We start from the raw sequence: 23,556 nt of genomic DNA on the forward strand, positions 1-23,556 counted from the left end.
GGACACTATAACTTCAAATGGGATAGAAAAACCCACGAAGAAATCCATTTTGCTTCAGAGCAGAGATCCTCATGAAAGGCAGACCTCAGCCTGCAGAGGGGAAGGGTCTGGCCATGTGGCTGGCACGATGCGGAGACAGACAAGGAAACTCGCAGCAAGAACAAGCCGGCAATGTTGGGACCTCGAGTTTTCTAAGTTGTCAGTTTCTCAGTTCTAATCAAGGACAAATTGTTCAATTCCACGCAGAAGGGACTGGATAATGTTCACTGCCCTGTGTTCCCTATGGGATCAAAAGTGATTTTTGGCTAGGTTAGAATACAGCAGCCACTGAGGGGGAAGAAAAGCCTAGTAAGATGAAAGGGCATTTTTCGTGTCACAGAACTTTATAGCCCCTGGCCATAGGATATTATACAGTGCTCAGTATTCTGTCTCAGTCTCTAGACCTGTTGTGTAGTAGAATAATGTGTGTGTAAGCTCTTAAAGAAAGGATAAATTAAACCAAATCTGAGACACCTGGGCAGCAGGACAGTGACTGCTATAAAAGCCCACATGGAAGTGAATATTGTAATATAAGCAGCCACATGGTGAGAGGATAATATTTACCTATGAAGGACAAATGAAATGACACCTACCTTAAAAAACCAAAGTTTGAAAGTGTTTTATAAGGGAGGTCAATAGCATATAAACACCCGATGGGGGAGTGAAAGACAGAGCCAGAGTCTTTTCAGTGGTGTGCAGTGGAAGTATGAGAGGCAATGAGCACAAACTGAATACAGGAAATTACATTTAAACATCAGATTTTTCTTTGATTTTTTTTTTTTTTTTTTTTTTTTTAGCCATGGCAGTGACTGAAGAGTGAACAGGCTGCCTAGAGAGGCTGTGGAGTCTCCAGCCTTGGAGGTATTCAAAGCCCTGACAAAGTTGCTTTAGTTGACCCTGCTTTGAGGAGGGGTGTTACACTAGTCAGTCTTCAGAGCTCCACCATGCTGTGATTCTGTAACAGAACACAGCTCTCCTGAATCCCAGAGTAATGTCTGAAGCGAAATGGTTACCAGGATCCTGGGCATCTCCTCTATTTTGATTAAATTTTGCCAACAGAAGTATATGTTCAGGTATGGGGCTGCTCACACACAGATGGTCTGTATGCATATGTATGGATACCTGGAGAATCCCTCCATATGCAGGCAAGCCACCACATCTAGCCAGCCTGCCAGAAGAAAATGTGAAAAATTGTTAAATTCAACCTAGACAGAATTTCCAGCTGGAAAAAAGAGGAAGGACGTGTCTGGGGAAACCTGGCCATGTGCTGTTCCTGCCTCCAGGATCTTGTGCTAAGTCTCTGTACAGAACAGTTTCTCCTTAAATAAATACCTATTCAAACAAGGTCTTTGCACACCAGAAACAGTATATTCATCACTTGATTATGTGGTAGGTTACCTACTATTCATCACTCTTCATATTCTTCCCTTTAAAACTTCTTATCTGTTCCCATCAAGGGAAAGAAGAGAGTGTGTAGTTATACGTAAGGCTTGATGCTTTTCTCATACCAGCACATCCAGTTTGTGTGGTGACAATCAATTCATGCAGTTGTGCAACTGGTTTAATTTATGCACATTGCTTGTGAAAAAACAAGTTGTAACAAAAACAGTTTAGTCTGGGGGTTACTTTACTGCTTTCTATTATAGCTGTGTCATACCATTATCTGTCACTCTACGTGTTCCACTCCTCTCTGCAGTATTGTGGCTACAGACTGCATGAACCCAAAATGCTGCAAGATAGGTGACCTCCCAGGTAAGAGAGGAAAGGAACAGTGGTGGAGCTGGAAATCAGCAGTCAGTCCTTTGTACCTGTAACAGTACATGGATCCACTCGAACCAGCACACACCTTCCTCCTGCTGCAAACAGAAGCACTCAGGCTGTCGTGGCTCACTTGCAGCAAACCCAAATCAGCTCCACGCACAGTGTGGCCACCTCTAGAGGGCGATGATTGACTGATTAATGTTCGTGCTGTAATTCAGGATGATTACTGGATTATCCTGGATGAATCCAGTTGCGATGCTGCAGCTGTTTAGCAAATTGCAGCGTCACTGCAGAAAGGTGCAGAGTCTTGCAGAGACAGGTGTGTGTCCAGTTGAAGTGATAGAGGAGTTGAAGTGGACAAGTAATGTACCAGGATTTGGCTCAAGCATTAGGATGAATTTACAAACTGTTATGAGATCTTTAACTCTCAGAAAAAACAGAGACCTTCATTTCCATAACAGCTTTGGCTTGTGCTGTCCCTTGAAGGAACCGATCCAAAAGTACATTTAAACCAGAGCAAAACAGGGAAGCAAATCAAATCAGCCAGCACAAATTTCTCTGAAGTCCCAGGTTTACACTAACAGCTTGTTCTGTTTGGCTTCCAGCACAGAACGGTGCTGCTGTGCAAGCCACCATCCCACGGATGACCTTACCAGGAATGAAGGAACAGAACCTTCCTGATTAACATAATTTGGTGCTGGATTTTTTTTCCAGGGAGAAACAGTTTCCCAGGCCCTCCTTTCTTGTGACTTCATCTTCCTTTTCCTGCATGCCAGGTAAGAAACTGGCAGAGAGATTTCCTGCAGCGTCCTGTGATGTTGTGAGTGGTGTGGCACTGCCCAGCTTCCATACCTCTTGATCTGACTGAAGAATATCACTCACTTTCCCCAGACTGTTATCATTTTGCTTACTACCTGCTTTCTTTAATTCTTCTGTATATTTTCTCCTGACGCAAATAAACCAAATTCTGCTGTACTTCTCAGCTCTGCACAGAAAATAGTGGACAGTTGTGTGAAAAAAAGTGTGAGGTGAGGACAGAGTTTCAGGGCAGATGTGTTGTTTTCTTCTTGAGACCGTGTCTAAATTTGAGCTGCTGCTACACATTCAGTGCTGTGCTACATGGGCACATCTGTACTTGGCTCTGGAGCTGAATTGTGAGCTCTGCAGCCAAGATGCCCACTCTGCTGCTCCGTGCTTTGTGCACTGTGCCACGAGGGTTCGTGGGCCACAAAGAGTTTACTTCAGTGACAGGTGACATCGGCACGCACATCTCTGACAAGGGAGACGGCGTGAAAACACCAGCACCGCTCCACTCTTCTTCCCTCTTAGCACAGAAATGTGGGGCTGGCTCCCAGTTTATCTTTGTATTTAACACTGATTCCAAGGAGCATAGCTAGAGGGGATGGAAACATAGTCTACTCATTTTCATTTCTGTGTTGCCTTTTGAGTCAGTATCAGGCTGATATTGGCTCAGAATTATTACCATTTGCTTGGTACTTTGAGACATCTGTATATGTTTTTGTTACCTCTTGTCCATTAGCTCATGGGCCTCTGTGTCTGTAGCACAAAAGGTCCTGTAGCCTTTCTTGGCCATCTTCATTCTTCACATCCATCTTGGGCTGGGAGCCAATGGCATGGGCACCAGAGATAAACTGTCTTTTATTTCCAAACACATCCTTCTGCATCATAGCACGCCTGCTATGGGAAAAGCTTGCATTTCAACAGACTGTCCTTTTTGGGACTTTTGCTTCGTTTTGTGAGAGCTTTTCATGGATTCATATGTCATGACACAGCACCTATCACAAGCACATAATTCCAGCACAAAGGACTTTTAAAAAGTACATATATAGAAACTGTGATTTGGAAGCTTAACATTCTTGAAGAATGTTACTGTCTTCAGCGTTATATGCTACCTTCACTTTGTGGGTTTTGTTTCTCTGAATCTACCTAGCTGCAAGGAGTCATCTTAAATGGAAGTGACACAGCAAAACCTACTTTGATAGCTTGCAGATTTAAAAATAGCTGTCTTAACATAGTTTTTCCTTCCAAGGTAGAATGTACCTTCTACTGGCAAACATGCATGCAAATTGTTAATACAGGGTCTCTTTTCCATAGTTTGTCTTGCAGTGAGTCATCTGCTCTCTCACTCTGTATATCTACATCCAAATAGGTGGGAATCATCATGGTTTCTGAATTTCTCCCTTCTGTGTTGACAGAAAATCTGCGGTGGTTATTTTAAAATGTTTCCCCTTCTCTAGACAAGGTATGCACGTAAATGGAACAAAAGTAATGTTGGCTGTTCTCCCTGTACCAGTGATGTGGCTATAAAATGCTGGGCGTTGATTAATATGGTGGAATGATAGTCCCCTTTTACACTGGTGTCAGAACTGGGCAAATTTTATCTGAAGAGTTTATTGTCTCAAGAAACAAAAATAAATTGAAACCACCATAATTTGGAATATCTCAGTTGTTTATCTCAGAGCCATTTGAATCAGTATCAGCTGAGCACCTGACTTGTGGAGATCAGCTCTTTATTTTAAAAAGTATAGTTTTTTATTTGAAAATAAAAAAAAAGCTCTTGGATTACTTCTTAGAATTTTGGGGAAAACCTTTCAAAACTGGAAGAAATGTCTACTTTTTCTAACTTCAATGTGGTATTTATTTCCCATGCTAAAGCCAGAAATGGACTATTTCTGATGACACACTCACTGTTTAGTATTCATATCCCAGCAATCAGAATGTCTCAAGTCATAAGTCTTTACTCCATGCCCGTTCAATCAAAAGTTCCTAAGGACAGGTCTAGTGCTTTGGCCATAACACCTGCTGGACCCTGCACGGTTCATGTTGATTTATAAGTGACAAATGAGTGATGTTGTGTGAAGAATCAGTGGTCAATGGAAAGGGTTACACAATTTGAAGAGGCTGGAAGGTAGAGTTCCCATGGCACAAATTAGTGACACATCGAGGAAACTTCTGTGATTTAGACCACAGGGATGTAATGGAACTGCTACATGTTTTAGTGGGAGAAGGAAAAGATTGAAAGTGCAAAACTAGTAAGCATGTGTATTCATGTGCAATTCCTAAGACTTTAAAGGCAAGGTCTGACAACCTCAAATATAGTTTCCACAGACAAGGGTGATGAAGAACAAAATTGCTCAACACTTAGACGAGTGAACCCTTCCTACCTCCTGCTCTCTGAATCAGAACTTGTCTTTTTAAGAAAAACACTGAGCCAGCTCAACTGATGTGCAAACTAGTGTTGAAAGATTTACAGAAATTACCTGTGAGACCAGGAGGGTAGTAGGGAGACAAGTTTATCCTTCTCCTGGATGGTAACAAATAGAGCTTCATGTCTTGTGTCCTTACCTTCTCCAATTTTCTTTCTTTTTTTTTTTTCGTTGTTGAGAAAAATCAAATTATGTTTGTTTATTCATTCGTGGTTAAGACAATAAGTGTTTCTTCCAAACGCTTGGCTGCCCTAACTTAATTATACTGTAAGTATAATTAAACCACAGCAGTGTTGAGGATATCTGTTCCTTGGATGCTCTGCCAGCATAGTAACCACCATATACCTTTTTCATTGTCTGGGAGGCTTCCTTGGCAGTCTTCACTAGAAGCTGTCAAAAAGGTATCTGTAAGTTGTTGCTAACTCTAAGTCAATTTAGAGCAGGAAATTAAATGTTAATATTCTAACACACTATTCTTTTTTATTAGTAGTATTTCTTCTTTTGTTTGCTGGTAACGTATTTCCCAGTAGTAGCCCATGAAGATGACTGATTACCCAGATCAGAGTTTTTCATACCTGCAGTCAAAGTTGATGATAGTTGTGTGTATCAGCAACCACTTCTGAAATCTCTTAGATTTTGTAGGAATAATACAGTGATAAATTTTTGAAATAATGGTAGTAGTGGGTAATGCTTATCTAAAAGGAAGAACCTCAGCCTCACAGTAGGTCCAAAAGGTGGAACAAAGGTGGCTGGAGCTTTGCTATAGCATTGCTGATCAGAAGACAGCATAAAAGAAAATTTTAATGTCAGGTCTTAGACGTCCACTTGGAGCCATGGGATATGACAATATGGCTACATTTCTTCTCCTGCTTTTTCTGCAGCCCACTCTCCCACTCAGTCTTGTGAGGTGCTAGGTTCTAGATGGCTGAGACTCCAGACTTCACCTTGTATTGTGAAATACTGAAATGCCTCAGCTACCAGCACTCAGTTGTCTGTTGTCAGCTTACAGTGGCACAGCCCGTGTCTCCTACCAGCCCCAAACATGGTGACAGAATGGAGTCCTACAGAGATCCTGCTTAAAGAGCTGAAGTTAGGACCTGTAAAAACTCCCAAGAGGAGTAAGTGCTGGTGAGTGCCACCATGTATCTTTACAACAGAAAAAAACAAGAAGAAACAGTGCCTAGAACTGCAGTAACTGGTCATCAGCCCCTCATGGGTATATGTAACTAAGGTACCCCATAAATCTAATAATATCTGGTGGTTAGATCCTGGTTCTCTTTTTCTTTTTTTTCTTTTTTTTTTTGCCCTGAGATCCTGCTCACTTGTTTTATACACATCAGTCGAGTACTGTTGTGTCCTTGGACTTCTAGCCATAAGCCACCATCTAAATGCAGGTAGCACTACAAAACAGACCATGGTCCAGTTCTCTTCCTGCAGCACCGTTTTTAGCTGTGTTTCAGCAGCCTGGTGTTGTTTGGCTCTGCTCTTTTGATCCTGCTGCTGCTCTGGCATCCACAGAGCCCGTTTGGACTTCTGCAGCCGCCACTGGAAGTAACCACTGCTCTGTTACTCCCTGCAGTGGAAAAGTCTCAACCTGCTGGAGCTGCTTGCTCCAGTCTGACACTGGTGTGGGTGCTCATGTGGCAAAAACATTTCTGCAGCTCTACTCTAGGCCATATTCCCATATCTGCCTGTAGTGAAACACAGAAGGCTTTGGGTTGGAAGGGACATTAAAGATCATCTCCTTCCAGCCCCCCTGCCGTGGGTAGGGACACCTTCCATTAGACCAGGTTACCCAGAACCCCATCCAGCCTGGCCTTGGACACTTCCAGGGATGGAATGGAAGTACTTGCTTTGCCTCAATATGACTAAACTTTCATTTTTCTCTAATCACTGTGATCAAGACAGATGATAAAATCAAAGCTTTTGCTCCCTCGTTGGCAATTTTTTTCCCACATATTGCAAAGCTGCATTTGAAATTTCCTTTTACTGTCCATTGCTTGTAGGAAGAGCTTTTGGCAAGTCAGAGTAAAAGCTATTTTGAAAGTACTATGCCTATCTATTTGGGGAATAAAGGTACTATGAATTAACTCTTAATGAGTCTGCATATGTTAGAATTTTAACCCCCAAAACGGGTCTCCAGATGCTGTGTGAATCAATTAAAAACTCAGATTTTAAAAAGGGGCAAAAAAGAATACAGACTTACTCTAGTGAGGCAAACAGAGAAAGAAATACGTCCTCTTGTACTACCTAGGAAAGATAGGCGTCTTCATAGCTCACGCTTTGCATTTCAATAACTGAAATGAAGCATCTGAAAGACTTAAGTCCTTGTAATTGTGTTTCCAAAACACACTCCTTTTCTAATGCTTACTTTACAACAGTATTGCTCTACTAAAAATACACTATTTTCTTCCTGAAGTTAACGCAGGCCCTCTGATGTCCTCAAGAAATAAAATTAAAAAGAAAAAGGCAAAAGAAAAAGTAATAATCAGGACATCAGGCTTCTGTGCTGCAGTTTACAAAAGTGAGAGTTCAGAGGAATGGTGATGCTGCTAAAAATCTTTCTACTCCCGTGGCTATCTGAATCTTGAAATAAAAAAAAAAAAAGGAAAAAAATTCCACAACAAAACACTAGACCTTTAATTATAATCTAATCATCTTGATCACAGCAAAAAATATAACGAATGTGAGGCAAGTATGTGTGTGAGAGTACAGGACAGAGAAGGGTTTAGGGCAAGGATCAGTGGAAAATCTTAGAAATGATGTAAGAGAAAGCAAAGGCAGGGATTGGAGTTTGTAGCCTACAGCAGAGACTATAAAAACTCTGAAAGAAAGCTGAACATTAGGGATAAGTTAGAGGGAAGAACATCGCAGGACCATTAAGGTTGGAATTGCTTGCATCCAATGCAAGGTAAGAGGAGTAAGGACAGAGATGTGTTTGGGATGTTTTATGTCTTCTACTCTGTTTACAGAAGCTTTCTTCCCTTCTGTGCTTTCTTCCTCTTAATTTTTTTTCAAATTTTTTGTCTTAACAGACATACACAAGGTATAAAGATGCCCATGCCTGATGGGAAAAGCACAGCTACTTTTTCCAGTTTGGGATTAAGATAATAAGGTGCCTATCACCTAGTATTTTTTGTAATAAAACAGAACTAATAATATTCAGTGGGAACTTATTTCAGTTAATCAGCCAATACTCAAACAGAATGTGTCAGTGCATCTTACAACAGTGACTAGTTACTTTCATGCTCTTGCTTGCTTTACAGTAAACTGCTGTCTGTTTATTGTTATGGATTTTCCTTTGTATATGTTACTGTCAAATAAGATGAAGAGCTATGACAGAACAATCCTTTCACATTACTAAATATCGTATGTGGTTGACAAGTTTGCTGCATCTAATATATTGTAAAACAGGAGATGAATTATTCAGGAAAAGTCCTTAATTTATGAATCTGCTAAAGAGTTTTATTATATCCCATACTAGATAAACGTTGATCCAGATTCTGCTGCATTCCAGCAAAAATAGTGTAACTGCAAAAACATTCCTACACTAACAGAGTAATTATCATTATCCAGTGATCTGACTATTTCAGCTTTGTACCACTGTAAATGAAGGCAGAGTCTGCTTCTGTGATAGTCGTTGTGATTTCTCCATTCTGAGTTCAAAACTATTACAGTGGGTTTTTTTTCCTCCCACACTGAAGTTGTACAAGTAAATACATGCAAATAACAGTTGGTTTAGATGTCCAGAGGCTACAGTAAAGTTCAGAATACACTACTTTTTGAAGCACAAGCCTTTAGCTTTCCTTACTTGCTTTTTCAGTTTGAAATTATTGCCCTCTCACAGGGATTGCACTGAAAGCAGAGGAGCTGAGAGGACGTTTTGTGCCCCTGCCCACTGATTCACTCAGGAAGCCCACTATTGCATTTATCTGTCTCTGCTCACCTCTGTTCAAAATGCAATTGAACTTACTTGTCTTGCAAAATACTTTGAACATCATGAGGAAAAACAGGCAAAAATTCCCAGCTCAAACCAAGCAGATCTATGGTGTAAATTATGGGAAAACTGCAAAATATATCTGGTTGGACCAAGTGTTCTTCAGCATTTATAAATACCTGCCACACTGATTTCCACAGATGAGGGCTTTGTTTTCACTCATTGAATGAATGAGAAATGTGTGTCTTCTGGCTTCTTACACAGTAAATTAAAAAAACTGAACAATACAACAGTTGTGAGAGCTCTATTGATACACCCTGGCAAAGTTTGCAAGTGATTGCAGCTTTTCTTCTTAGTCAACTCAGAGAAACAGGTTACTCTCTAATTTTCATTTGCAATGCATATTCCCTGAGACTTTTTTCTTCAAATAGCACCCTTGATCAGAATTTGTTTGTCTAGTAAATCAGCATGAATGTTTGAATCTCATTAAGTGTTCCATTGCCATACTTTTCTCTTAAGAGCTTATCTTGAAGGATTTTTTTTTACCAGACATTAAATAGTCTGTTATTATATTGATAACATATTTTGCTAATACACTCTTTATATTAAGTGTGATGAACTTCTTATCATTTCAATACTGTTAGGAAAGAAGATAATTTTTCTAATATAGGAAAACACTTTCTATTTCTTGATTTTTATTGACAGAAAGCTTTCTTATTTTTGCTTTAAATGCTGAAGATGGCACTCTAACAATGAATAGTTGTTGGTTCTTGTGCTAAAGATGAAGGAAGAAAGCTGAATGTCAAGTTAGAAATGTTAAGAAAAGCTGGCATGTATAAATAGCATAGGGTTGAAACTTTGTTGGCAATGAAGAATAGCCTAATTTGGTCTCCATTGTACATACCAGGAATACTGCAGCTCACTCAATTATCTTACTGAGGAAAGGTGCAAATAGGTTTTTCCCACTAAGAGGTATTTTCTTACTCTGCATAGCATCCTTCTTATTTAATAGTCCCTCAGCTTCTAGATGGGCTTTACCACTTCTGTTTGTGTCCTGTGTCATGGTCTCCTACTTTTATGGTATTTATGTGAATTTGGGGGTTTTAATTTCTAAAATCCATTGCTAGAAATTGATTTATTGCACAGTGTACTCAGCTTAGAAAGATGTCCAGCTTGTGTCCTTTCTGCCCATTCTAAAGAGAAGTGTCCTCCTCCCTTCTTTATGGCCATTTGGTTTCATGCCCTTTATCCACAGGGAGACATGACTACCATGACTGACGGGTCTTCCACAAGTGTTTGCCCACCTTTGTCGATTAAATTTTCCTGAATCATGCCTGTGTCTGTTAAGCAAAGGTACCCTTACATGGCTCTATTCATTTAGACACTTCTTGAACTCCACATGGAAATTAGAGGGGCACCTTTCCATCCTTTCTCCACGTGAGCCGCGTGATGTGTGTGCTGCTCCCACAAACATTGCATCTTGTGTGGGCAGGGTCAGTGCAGAGTCCAGTCAAGCCCTGCAGGGACTAAGCCATGACTGAATCTGTTTTATTAGAATACAAATGGTAGGAACAATTGTGTGCTTGAGCATCCTCCGAGCAAAAGCACAGCTATCAAACAGGCAAAGGTGACTATAGTGGTGATATAAAAACATGTCAGGACCCAACACTAGAAATCATGTTACAGGGAATGCAGTTATTAAAATGAAGGCTATGAAAATCAATGAGTAATTTTGAGTGCCTTCTTGAGAAACCTTTAAGGAACTTCATTGTCAGAAAATGGAACATCCTTGGCCTTGAAATACTGTGTGACCAGAATTTTCATTTGGGACACAAAAATACCTAGGCCTTATCTCAAAATAACTAGTCGTGCACCTCTTGCATAAGTTTATGAATTTTAAATTCTCTCTGGTTCCATCAGATGAAACCTACCTGCATCTATTTATCTACACAGTCAGGAAACTGAAATTGAAGGGAAATTACATTGGAACAGTGTCTGTGCCATAGAGCTAATAAAATATTGTTTAAAAATCTACACCTACTCCAGGAAACACATTATTAATAACATAAGGGCCTGACACTGGCAGCTTACATTTCATTTTGCCATGCAAGTCCCATGCTTCAATGTCTTGCTTCAGTATCTTTTAGAAAGAGGTATGTGAGAAGTGTTCCATATCTCATCTGTGGAATGACAACAAAACCACCACTCAAACCTAGTTTTGGGCTCCGCTTTTTTTTTTTTTTTCCTGAGGATGGGATTTGTTTTGATTTTTCTGCCTTTTCCTTGACATTTACATGACTATGAAATTGCACCTGAGATACACAGGGGCCCTTAGCAGTTTCTGAAATCACTAGAACTGCTGATGTGGGCACATTTTTGGCTTTGTGATAATATATATGATCAGAGGATTTGCCCTACAACTTTCAAAAGTAATGCAGATTTGTTCCACCACTAGCAGACTTATTCTTAGAGCTTCACACAAACCACATTTAAGTTGTTCTTTTGGTAAGATAATCATCCATCTTAATTTTTTTGGACAAGGCGTATTCCTGTCAGTATGCACGCTGAGGCTAATGAGGCCAATGTTAGTATTCAGTGGTACATTTGATTAAGATAGGCAGCAGCAGTCAATATTCTATTTTGTGGCACTAGAGCAGCAACAAAATAGCCCAGTAACTGGCTTGGAGACACAGCTGTGATTCCCCCAGCTGGATGGAATCTACATTCACGACTAACAGCTGATGGAGGTTTATCAGTCCAGTGTTCATATAAGAGAAAGGACTGGAGGCCTAAAAGGCACTGCCAGGAGCTTCCCAGTGCCTATGGGACAGTCATGCCTTGGCTTTACATCAGATCAGTTTGGGAGCATCCAGGACCAAACCTCAAGGGATTCTCTCTCAGCCAAAAGGTGCTCATTGGAGGAGCAAAGTCCTCGTTTGTAGGTGAGCTCGGACACATCCTGTGTTGGTGCTGCAGCAACAAGCAGAGCACTGTCATCAATATAGTGGCAGCTGAAGTGAAAGATTACAGTGCAAGGCATGATGTCTTGCCTCAGTTCTCTTGCTAACAGGCCAGTAAGAAAAATAAGGCCCTTGTAATTTATGCTTGCAGAGTAATCTCCACAGTAATGTGAAATATGATAGTTCAAATGGGTAAGAACAATGATAGCTGTTTCCATTTTTGACAGGCAATGGGTTTGGAGCTTGGTGATGAATTGCATTCTGTCTGCAGTTTGTTCAGCCCACTTATCTTCAGGATGTCATTTTGGTTTTTGTTTTTTTCTTTAAAAGAAAAACATCTTTTAAGTCCTTTGGTTGGATGTTGGAGACTTAACAGTTTCTGTTTGGTAAAGTGTTTTGCTTTCTTGTGATCTTTTCTTGGAAAATGGCTCTCTACAGATTCCTAAGTAAAAGTTTTGTATGTTTATCCTGCTTTGATAAGGTAGAATAATGTTCTCTCTTTTATCTTTAATTTTATTTTAATTGGACCTGCAACAAAGATACCTAATTATATGAGGAATTTTAGTTTTGACACATTTTAAGCTGAAGTATCACTAAGACATAAATATGTCTGAATTTCAGACTTGCAATTACATTTAGAGAAGGGTAAACCATATTTTCAGTCAGATAACAACAGACCCTGAGATAATAAAGACATGCATTATACCCCAATCCCTTGACCTAGTTCTGTGAAATTAGTGGTGAAGAATTTTCTGGAAGGATGGAAATTCAGTACATATAGTAAGGGGTGTGTCTTGCAAAGGCTTGTCAGAGCTTTGCTTATTCTCAATCAGTAAGAAATACTGTAAATCCTCACTTAAGGTCTCTCTTGGAATGTATCAAGGTAAAATTTGGAGGGGGTGAAGCAGTAGCCAGTGCATGGCTGGGAAAGCCCCATTTCAGCAGGAGGGCTCTGCTTACCCAATTACAACAGATGAGCTCAAGGAGAAAAAACTAACAACTGCTTTTAACAACTAAGGTCCTATGACATGGCTGAAGGTGGAAAGCTAAGTCCCAAACTGGCAGAAGAAAGTATGATTTTAATTATATTTACATAATCCTCATTGCACCATTAGTTTTGCAAATATTTTTCTGGAACTAAAATGCTCCCCTACAACAACCCTGCTTCCTTCTCCTGCCTTGGTCCCATTGCTGCATGAAAATCAGTAAAACAAGGTCTTGCTGGACTGAAGTTTTGCTCCCTTTTCAGTCAGTGACACTGACTCCTAGCTGCTCCTTCCCATGGGAACTAGGGCCAAGCTTTAAGTCCTTACAATTTCCTCTGCTTCTAATTTCACTGGCAGCAAGTTCTGACCAGTTAATCAAATGTCTTTTGTGTTGCAGGTGCCTTAGTGTTTATTTTGATTAGCGTACCAGTTGCTATTTTTAGCTCTTTGCTCTTTGGGTTGAATGAATACCAGCATAGATCTTAAATCATAATAAACATGTGTTTTTAACCTTGCCATTTATTTTTACATCTCTGTATCCAAATAATCAGGATGTGGTTACCTGTGAAGGTAGTAGACTGCTACTTCAAATTTCAATGCACACCCACATACAAAAATATACATTGTAGAGGGTCACAGCTTTAGAAACACCCAGTCAGACCCTTGTGTTTATGTCAAGCAGTGGCTGTTGCTATCAGACTGAGAAACAGTGGTACTGCCTGATTTACTACTCTAACTTTATCCTTTGATTCCAGTGAACTAAGTCTGCCTCACCCCTACAGAGTAATCATCAGCTTTCTTCCTAACTGCTGATCCCTCATGTACCACATTAAAAAAAATAAGTATATATAGAGAGAGAAAATAGGGTAACCAAATAACAGAAGCACGTGTAAAATGTTTTGAAGAAATTAAGTGAGAAACAGAGTTTTGAGTTTGCTGCAAGTGTTATATCTTTTTAAAACTGGACTCCAAATGCTTTTGAGGTTTTACTCTTTTGTAGTGTGGGGAAAAAGTAAAAACCAGTGTTTTACCATGTGTTTGCTGCCTGATCTAATGAGAAATTTTCTACACAAAGGATAAAACAACCATTATGTATTATATAAACGTATTTATACACCCTTTCCATTTCTAGTGAAATGCAGCCTTGCTTTCAAAATGCTGCTGGAGAGGTATGTGATTGTTGTCACAGCTTTAAGCACCTCTCCAGCATGTGGAGAGGTCAACCTACCAGCCAAAGTCTCCCTGCTTACAAATGAGCATCTAGTTCACCTGGTTTTAACACAAGTTTGCATTCATCACAGCTGCTGCTGCAAGGACTGCCCCACTGTGCAGAAAGGAATCAAAAGATTTGCAGGGCTGTAAAGGAGCAGAAGAGGGAGCTGATTCTTCATGGGAAGGTGAAGAGCATTCAGCTGACACTATCTGGTTGCTGGGGTTTATGCAGTGACTGTTGGTTAAAAAAAATTAACAGCCACAGGAAGAGAGTCTCCCTTTGTTTTTACTTCTTTAAGGCCTTTAGAGCAAGATTCCTGAGGGAACATAGCTGTGGAGTCATTAACAGACTGTTCTCCTTTGCAGATGCTGCAGTTCCAGCTTGTGGTGGTGCATTTGGCCCTTGTGATTGCCCTGCTGTGGTGGCACTCTAGCTCAGTGCTCCTTGCCGAGGCAGCCCCAGAGGTAGGTGAATGTTTCTGGTGGTTGTCATGTAACTGCTCTCCCTTGGGTGTTTTTGGCCACAGGGTGTGGAAGAAACCAAAGTATCTAAATAGTGTTGGAGAATATTGACTGCAAGGGCAGAGGAGGAGCCCAGTGAAGAAAGATGCAAATTGCATGGCTCTGGGAGGACAGACAGAATGAAGTTCCATCCAAATTCTCACAGCCTCTCCTGAAACACCATGGGATCTCCTGTGTATTAAAACATTGTCCAGTAGATAGAGAACTTCCTGAAGAGGGGAAGGAGGTGATGGCAGGGGGGAATGTAAACTCCTCTAACACTGAAGGGGAAGTGTAATTCTTCTTAAAGACAAATAATAGCATGAGAAGGCTGCAGCTTCCAGAAGCCATAAGGAGATCCCTGAGAGGAGATCACCTGCACAAAAGTTACAAATTAAAGGAGACAGAATAGACCAGGAGGGGGAAGGAGCCAAGTCACTTGCCTGAGCTTGAGAAGGAAAGCAGCAGATGAAATGGGAGAGTTGTCTCATGTTTCATCCAAGATGACATGCAGGGGTTGCACCTGAAAATACTTCTCCTGCATTCTCTATTTTTAGTCAACTTGACATATGCCAGATTTGGCAGGAAACATATTTATGTAATGCCATACAAAAAAAAATCAAGTATCTAAAAGTTTAGTCAAAGTAGCACTGTTTGGCTGTAGGGTCTTTATACAGGTTTAAAATTAGATGTGTACTGAAGAATACTGCTGGATCCTTCTACCTTGCTCTCTGTCTTCACATAAGCATGTCCTGACTACTGACTATACAAAAGCACTGCAGCAGCTGCTGTTCTGGTGCCACAGAGACCTGATATTGTGTCTATATCAGTGGTAGATCTTTGTGAAAAGAATATAAGAACAGAACATCTTTGGATGCTTCTTGATCTAGAGCCTTGCACTGGACCAGGGCATGTTTTAGCTGCTGATGGGCCAGAATTTGTCTTTGAAAGAGTTTAAAATCTCAGTATCTATGACGTCCTTTGGCAAAGCATTCCCCTTCATCTACAGGCTGTGTTTAAAAAGTAACTCCTTATATTTATTTTAAATCCACCATCTGGTGACTTCACTGGGTGGACTGAGGAGCTCTTCTTCTTGAGGAAAAAATTACCGGTCTTTATTCACCTCATTGATGTTCATAACTTTATAAATCCATTGTATCTCTGCACCCCACTCTCATCTCTGCTTATCTCTGAAGTTGTATTTCGTTCAGTGGTTCACCGTAGGAAAACTCTTTTCTACTTCTGATGACTGCTTTAGCTATCTCCTTACTTCTTACAATTCTATTATATCTTTTTAAGACAAAGTAAGTGGGACTGCGAAGTAGTCAAGAGCAGAGGCTATTTTTGACCTTCTAGTTTCAAGTGTTATCCTAGATAGGTATCCCCACTAACCGAAAGGGAGAGCTGAGTCTTTTTTAAAGACATTATACTGTTGCAAGCTTATATAAAAGTTTTATAACCCTGAAAGAGAACAGAGAGTGTTGCTCTGTGTACTTGAGGCTCATAAAAAGTAGAGTCAGAGGACAATGTGAGATCCTTTACAAAAGTATCAACAGTGCTACATCATTTGTGTGATCATTGTGGACATGTACTCCTTCTCATATAAAGGTCACAGTTTTATACACTCCATCACTGCTTATGCCACCCATGAAGTGGCGGGAAACATCCCCACTCAACTATGGTGTGGACCACAGTAGACAGGCACATTGCATCACCCATGTGACGCCTTCTTTACATTTGCACTAAAACCACTGTGTATGAATAAGAAAGATAGTGGTGTGCTTCTAATAGAATAAAACCTGTTTCAAGGCATAAGTTATAATTTTTTTTTTATCTAATTCTGTGAAGATCAAGTGGAGCAAGAAGGCAAACATTTCATCTGAAGAGAGAATGATTTGAGCTTGCTTTTGCAGACTAGCTGCTGCACTGTATTTTTCTGTTATATGTAAAGCAAATATTTAACTTTGGTTTGTTTAATTTCTCTCTTGATAGACCCCAATATTCTCAGCTATTCTGATAACAAAGTAGAGTTTGGTTTTGAAATGGTGTTAAGTCTAATGTTGTAACTAAGGTTCAAACTGTTGCGTCCACTCAACATACTGTTCTTTCCTTTCCTCCTCCCCATGTACTGTTACTGCATAAATTCTTTAAATGTCAGTGCTGAGCAAGTTTATTTTGGGATATGTTTTGCATAACTATTAATTAATTTGTCATATTTGGATGGAAAATTCTGTATAAGTTTTCATTACTACTTATTAGCATTCATTTAAAAAACAAAAATCAGTTTCCTGAAAACTATCAGGGTAGATGTTGGAGTTGGGTAATGGTGATTGCATTTTTTAGAAGTATTAAACCACTCAGCTCATGCTATAAGGATACTAATCACAGTGCTGAGATAAGGATAGTGGGATGACCTGCAAAAATAGGCTTTGTGAAGCAATAAATTTTGATGTTTCTTGCAATAATGAAAGCAAGTCCAATTCTATAAAAAAAATTAATTTCCAGACTTTGAGGGCAAAATCCTTTCAGTGGAAAATGGCCACATTTCACAGAAGGTCCCAATTTCAGTGTCCCAGTGTATTTGCAGGACTGCTGCTGTGACACTGGTTGAGATGTTTTTTCTGGAACCTGAGCAGCCAGCACACTTTATTGCTTTCTTTTGCAGCCTTTGGAGCCTTCTGCTGCTCTGGGCATGGGAGCACCTTCCATTGCCAGTGAAGAGAAGTCAGCCACCAACCTGGCAGACAAACTGTTCCTTCTTGATGACTTGGTGTCTCTGGAGAACGAGGTGACTGAGACCAAGAAAAAAAGAAGCTTTCCAGGATTTGGCTCTCCAATTGACAGAATTTCTTCAACCTCTGTGGATGCTAAAAGCAAACAGAGGTAAATTCTTAGATGCTCTTACCAGTGATAAAGTTGGTAGAAGGCTCTATTAGTAGGTGCTCTGGGTACTGATGGGTTGGCTTTAGCCACCAACAGGTTTGCTGGTCAGTTGTGAGGTGCCTCTGATCAGGAACCATTCTGGTTGCACTGTCCATAATCCTTCAGGTGTGCTGTATAACACATGAACTAGTTCATTTATCCCTACAATACTGTACAGCTACCAGAGAACATTCACGAATACATGATTTTTCAGTACACTTCTTTCCACTGATATGAACTAAACTTCAGTTTAAAACTACATTTTTGATTGTGAGATTATTTAAAACAAAAATATGCCTGAGGGGCAGGGCTAGGTGCTCCCGAGGCTGGGGTGGAAAGAAGGTATAGTGATGTGCATGTTTTAAATAGCAGCATGAAGAACACATCATGAAAATGGGCACAGATAGTAGAATAAGCTTCAAGACCATGATCAGCTTTGGATAGGTAAGGGTTTAATCAATACATCAACACCTTCATGGCATGTGTGTAAAGATAAGCATGTTTATAACAGGGCTAAGCAATGATGCTCAATACAGCTGGGGAGAGACAGTGACTTTGGGCCAAAGCTCAAAGGGCTCTTTGCTGTATCTGAAAGAGCTTAGCTGTCTTGTTCTGTTCTTCTGGTAACTGTCTTCTTTTGGATGGAATCCCTAATGCCACAAAGTATTTAATAACATGCTTAAAGCTTAATCTGGAAGTGGAAAGTATTCATGAGAGCCAGTCAATATTATAAGTATTTTTTTCAAGCGAAGTTTTGCAATATTTTCTTGTTGTTTTTCCATTTATCCACCCTGTCTGCCACTAGGACTGTTTGACTGCAGCCAAAAGCGATGAAATACGAAATTTTTAAAACCTTGAGTAGAACTATTCTGTTCCGTATGTCTCTTCAAGAGGTCAAAATCAGCTCACTCTTTGTTTGCTTTTTAGCATATTTTCCCTTTTCAGGGGAAGAAATAGAAGGTCATTTTTGAAGCTGCTGTACTTTTTTGCAAAGGTTTGTCTCATGCTTTTTGGATGGAAACCTTCTTGCATTCTACGTGCAATACAAGAGGAAAAAAAACCAAAACAAACACACATAAAAAAGAGAAATTGTGGTGAAAATTGTCTGTGCTTTCTAGCAGCTTGTCTCTGAATAATGAGCTCATGCTCACTGCACAAAATTCCACCTTTTCCAGCATCAGTTTGCAGTTTTGCATTGGGATTATCACCTTGAGGAGCTGATTAGCTTTTACGTTTGGGGTTGAGTTACTTATTAGAACCATCTGAGCTGCCTTGATCACTGTACTGGTACTGCCATCAGCATGGAACACAGATCAGGTGGGTGCTGTGAAACAGTAGTAAGGCTCTGACTTTTGATGGAAACAGGCAGAGGCTGCTGCACTTAGAGGAGTAAAACAGAGGACTGAGCACTCCATCACCCAGAAGAGAACAGCTCATTTCTATATGAGCTGAGACAGTTACCTTTAGAGACCAGGAAATTACTTAGTGAAAGCTGATAAATAGATTGAGCCCCCTGAATCAATAGAGTCAGTGTGTTTAGTGCCTGGCGTACAAGAGAAACTTTTGGAAAAGAGCAGATCAAATATAAGTCCACTTAACAGATTGTTCTGACACCCCCTGGTTACACCAGAGCCCAGATCCTGGTCCTGCACATCAACATCAACATGCTGCTTTAAAAGCATAGGAAAAGCATGCAGGAAGGTGGAAATCTTCAGGAGAGGTAAAAAGATCCATAGGCAGAGGGAGAGAAAGAGGCTCTGGGAATCTTAGACAAGGCTGTTTTAAGGAGGAAACGTCACTTTGTCTCTAGTAAGTGATGAAAGAGGGCCAGCGTGATTTCGAGGGTGGAGCGGTGGCTTTGCTGCTCTGACGCAGGGTGGCCACAAGAGGGGACGCTCCGCTGCGCTGCCTTTATCGTAGGCATCACTTCACAATTTCCTTATCTAAGTACAGAGCATGACAGTGTTACAGCTGATGGTGCAGAAACACCACCCTCTCCTCACCCCCGCAATCCAATTCCAATGTGGGGAGTTAATTCCCCTTTTATCCAGCTACATACGACATACACCATCAATTCCCATTTTGTGACCCCATCTGAAAAGCAGCTAAAAGGAGGCAGTGGGGCTGCAGATGCTGGAATGATGGGTCTGGGCTTTGGCCCATGCCCAAGAGGTATGAGGAAAGGAGCCTGCATGGACTACACAGTTCTGGGTGGGGTGTGCAGAGCTTTGAAGCCCCAGTATGAGGGAGCATGGCAGTGCTGACACGGAGTTAGACTTCAGAGCACCAGAGCATGCTCTCCTGCTAGTTACTTTGCAGCTGGCAACTTACAGAACAAGTCTTTAAAAAGGACTGATAAAGAATTAGTCTTCCAGGGCTTCTCTTGGACCTGCATTTCACTGGCAGTATTTCTAAAGGAAAAGCTGACATTATTCTCAGCTGCAGGAAATCTTGCCATTTCCACAATTAATTAAAATAAAACTTCTGCTCGTGGAAAAAATGCTCCAAAAATGCTGAATTAAGATGGGAAAACTTATTGTATATGAAAAGAACCATGAAAAATATTTCTGCATAGAAATTCTTTCACACTTTCCTCATGCCCTCATTCATCAAATTGTCAGGAAACTTACCACATGGAAGAGAAAAACCCAACAAAACCTTCCCATTTTCAACCTCCTCAAAGGATTGCTAATATACAATTTTGATGAACAGTACATAGCCAGAGACCCCATAAGAAAATCCTGCTAGGACTTTTTTAACTTGTCCCCTCTATAATTGTGCAATACTTTCTATCTCCTTGCTTATCTTAGCCCCAGCTGGCCCTGGAGACTTTGAAGATCCAGTCTAATGGGTCACCTGCAGTGTATGAAACAATTCCCCTTTATAAAAGCAGCGCCTTTCATTTGCCTTTCATTTATGAATAGCAGTTAACTTGTGAAGTTATTTGTTTGCTGCTAAGTAAAAGCAGGGATAATGCATCAAGCTGAGACAGTCTCTAAAACAGCTGCAACTCCTGCCTAGTATTTTGTAAGACAAGTGCAGCATCTTATTTTTAAACACATCTTTGGCTGCTTCTGCGTCACAGTTCTGTCTGAACAATAAGGTGTTAGTGGGATGAATGGAGGAATCAAACATGTAGTAACATTTTGATTATTCATAAGGTGTCTTTTCCCATTTCTTTTCCCTCCTTCTTTGCTCTTTTTTCCCCATGCAGGAAAGTGCTTGAGCTGCCCAAGAGACGGTTTGGAGTTCCTCTTGACCGGATTGGAGTGAACCGCCTCGGCAACACCAAGGGTTAGCAGTTCCTGCAAGTAAGCCAAAGTATTCCAGGTGTGGGCAGGCTCAGAGAACCCACCCGTTCTCACTTACATGGAGGTACTCAAGTCATACCAGTAGGCTCAGAAAGAGTGGCTTAGGAAATTATGGCTTCTTATAACAGGGAATGCCCTAATTTGCCACTGAGAACCTCTCTACAAGAAAACAAGTATTTCTAACATTTTCATCTCTTCTAGACCACCTTACAGTCTGTTTTTCCAAGCCTTGCATTTCTGACATTGGAAAATGTAATGTTTACTGCTTTTTTGCCTACAGGTACTTCTATTCTTTATGACTGATGCTGTATTGGAAACATTACAGAGATACAGAAGATGCATCACAGCATGTCTTGTCCTTGACTAATGATACAACACTCAAGGAATTGACCTCCTGCAAAATCTGTTTCACATTGCATTTTACAAATGTTGCCTTTACAGTAATAACAAATTCAGTTCATCAGGTCAGAATGCTCTCACGACTGTGCACAATGTCACTGATAGGAAGGAACAGAGAATATGTATATATTTTATTGCATGGCATTTATCTGTTAAACTAGCAGAAGTTTATTATCCTAGCCAGGACTGATAAATTTTTTGGATTGAAAATAAAATTTCAAGAGATGCCAACAGCAGTCCATGAAAAGCAGACAGTTTGCTTTGCACATTTCTTTCAAAAGGGGAGTAGTTTGGTAGATGAAGGGAGGATTTAACAGTTATGGGACAAAGCTAGAATTTATTTGAATTGCTGTTTGAGAGAATGATGTCTTTTGCCTTTACTAGGAGTTAGTCTGAGTAAGAACTGTGACGATGCCTTAGTATTTGTCCTGATGTTTTGAGTAGTCTTTCTCTTATCTCTGCACCATATTTAGACATGTTTTCATCGTATAGCAGGTCCTGAAATGTGGCGAGACTTTTAGTTTCCTCCTCTAAGCTGATGAATACATTTCACTCCTCCCTATGCATAACAGGATAGCGTCCAAATATGAAGTCATCTACTTCCTAGACCATCTGCATCATATGCCTTATTTTAGCCTCTTGATGTGTGCACAGGGCATAATCAGACATGTAACTCTAAAAGTTCAAGTATTTCTCACTCTGGTAAAATGTAAACATATCCTTTCCACTTCATTTCAGAGTAATACAGTTTATCTTAAATCCTGTTTCATGCTTTTCACTCCTTTCCAGATTATAAAATATAGCTGAGAAGAGCAGTTTGCTGATATCTCAGTGCTCAGATTCCTAGCTAATGTTTTCTAAACATCACATTCTCCTTCTCGGACTTTGGTCCATGTCAGCTAAATTCCTCAGGTTGCTATTCTTGGGTATAAACCATCTTTAGCATTGCAAAAGAAGATCCATTGAGAAAGAGATTATGCAGGATTAAGAAAAAAAGTTATTCTTGCTAAACACCCTGTGTAAGGCAGAGAATTAAGAGTTAATTTCCTAAATCTTATATGAGGCACAAGGCACCTGGCCATCAGCCTGGTGCCTGGCCAACCAGTCACCCCAGCCATTCAGTCCATGCTAGAAAGAAGTCTGCAAATGCAGTCCCAGGCAAGCCCAGAGACTGTCCTCTGCAGTGCACTGCCACCACCCATCCTGAGCCTACCCTGCGGTTTAGGGAACATTTATCTTCTTGCACTGAGCTCATCCAGACAGTCTGCAGATTATGTGCTTGCAAGGCAGCCATATGTAGGGGCATGGTCAGATTATGGAATTGATGACCTGACCACCCAAACAGCTGTCAGTCAAAAGCAGCATGGACAGAGTCATTGCATGACATATTTTGGAACATTGAGAGCAGAGGAATCCAGTGCTAACACAGCAGGTTTTCAAAGACACTGGTGGGTGATAAAAGTATTAAACAGTTGGCAGGTATTAGCCTGGGCTTCCAAAAAAGGGGGAGTTTTAAGCCCTGATAGCTGTGTGCAGAAATGCCCTTCATCTAAAGGGTAATGTGAAAGCAGAGCAGGACAGAGGTGTCTGCGGTGGTGTTGGTGCAAGCTTCAGTGCTGCTCCCACCTCACTGTGTGGATTACTTAGGAGAAAGCAACAGTCTTTCCATTCCTCTGCCCCATCTACCACAGAGCACCCTGAGACCTCTTGTGGCTCAAAAAGCATCTTTAAAATCCATAAATTGGCAAGCGCTGTTTAAAATATGATGCTGTCTGAAAGGCTGAGCACCACAATTTGTTTTTGTAGACAATATTGGATGGCTTCAGCCACTGTGCATAGCGTGGAGATCAGCAAATGTGAAATGAGGATATACTGCAGCATCCATCGCACGCTAGATTTGTCCTGTGCTGCCTGGATTTGCAAACTCATTCAGATGCCTGTGAGAATTTTCTTCTAATAAATCAACATGGTCGACTAGAACATCCCAGGGAAATCCCTTTAATTATTGCCTGTGGGTCATTAACTTTAGCAAGAGTGACTGCCCAAGCATGAGTAAGGTATGAGCAGACACCCAAAAAAGAGAAGGGTTTCTCTTCTGTGTGTTTAGGGGAAAGGACATGACCCCCACAGTGACATGTAGAGGGTAAGCCTAGGGAGAACATCACCACCTCTGCTTCTAATTAGTCAATTAATTGCATTCAACACAAACCCATCACTGCAGCAGAAGCAGTGGAGTGCCTGTGAGGAAACAGTTGGGTAGTTTGGGTGCCATGAGCACTTAAATAACTGCATTGATGGAAT

The 23,556-nt window shown here is 40.6% G+C and overlaps 1 protein-coding gene across 2 annotated transcripts; it reads left to right on the top strand.

Annotated features, from left to right (window-relative positions):
* Positions 1–7,885: 7,885 nt before the first annotated feature.
* Positions 7,886–23,235, top strand: OSTN (osteocrin). Of its 2 annotated transcripts, none has more exons than XM_064666227.1 (5): positions 7,886–7,938; positions 14,489–14,587; positions 17,289–17,506; positions 20,760–20,856; positions 21,137–23,235. In XM_064666227.1, the coding sequence occupies exons 2-4, from the start codon at positions 14,489–14,491 to the stop codon at positions 20,842–20,844; spliced, it is 402 nt and encodes a 133-aa protein (XP_064522297.1). In that variant the 5' UTR covers positions 7,886–7,938; the 3' UTR covers positions 20,845–20,856; positions 21,137–23,235. The 2 variants fall into 2 exon arrangements, with proteins under 2 accessions (XP_064522297.1, XP_064522296.1); XM_064666226.1 differs by having other exon boundaries at positions 20,760–20,839.
* The last annotated feature ends 321 nt before the right edge of the window (positions 23,236–23,556 follow it).

The sequence above is a fragment of the Pseudopipra pipra genome, chromosome 10 (assembly GCF_036250125.1).
Source record: "Pseudopipra pipra isolate bDixPip1 chromosome 10, bDixPip1.hap1, whole genome shotgun sequence".
Classification (NCBI taxonomy): domain Eukaryota; kingdom Metazoa; phylum Chordata; class Aves; order Passeriformes; family Pipridae; genus Pseudopipra; species Pseudopipra pipra.

What these genes read in the sequence shown, in the direction of transcription:
- OSTN (XM_064666226.1), top strand. Translation starts at nt 14,489, where the DNA reads ATGCTGCAGTTCCAGCTTGTGGTGGTGCATTTGGCCCTTGTGATTGCC. An exon ending in GATGCTAAAAGCAAACAGAG is followed by an intron (nt 17,507 to 20,759) that starts GTAAATTCTTAG and finishes TTCCCCATGCAG; the next exon opens with GAAAGTGCTTGAGCTGCCCA. An exon ending in CCGCCTCGGCAACACCAAGG is followed by an intron (nt 20,840 to 21,136) that starts GTTAGCAGTTCC and finishes TTTTGCCTACAG; the next exon opens with GTACTTCTATTCTTTATGAC.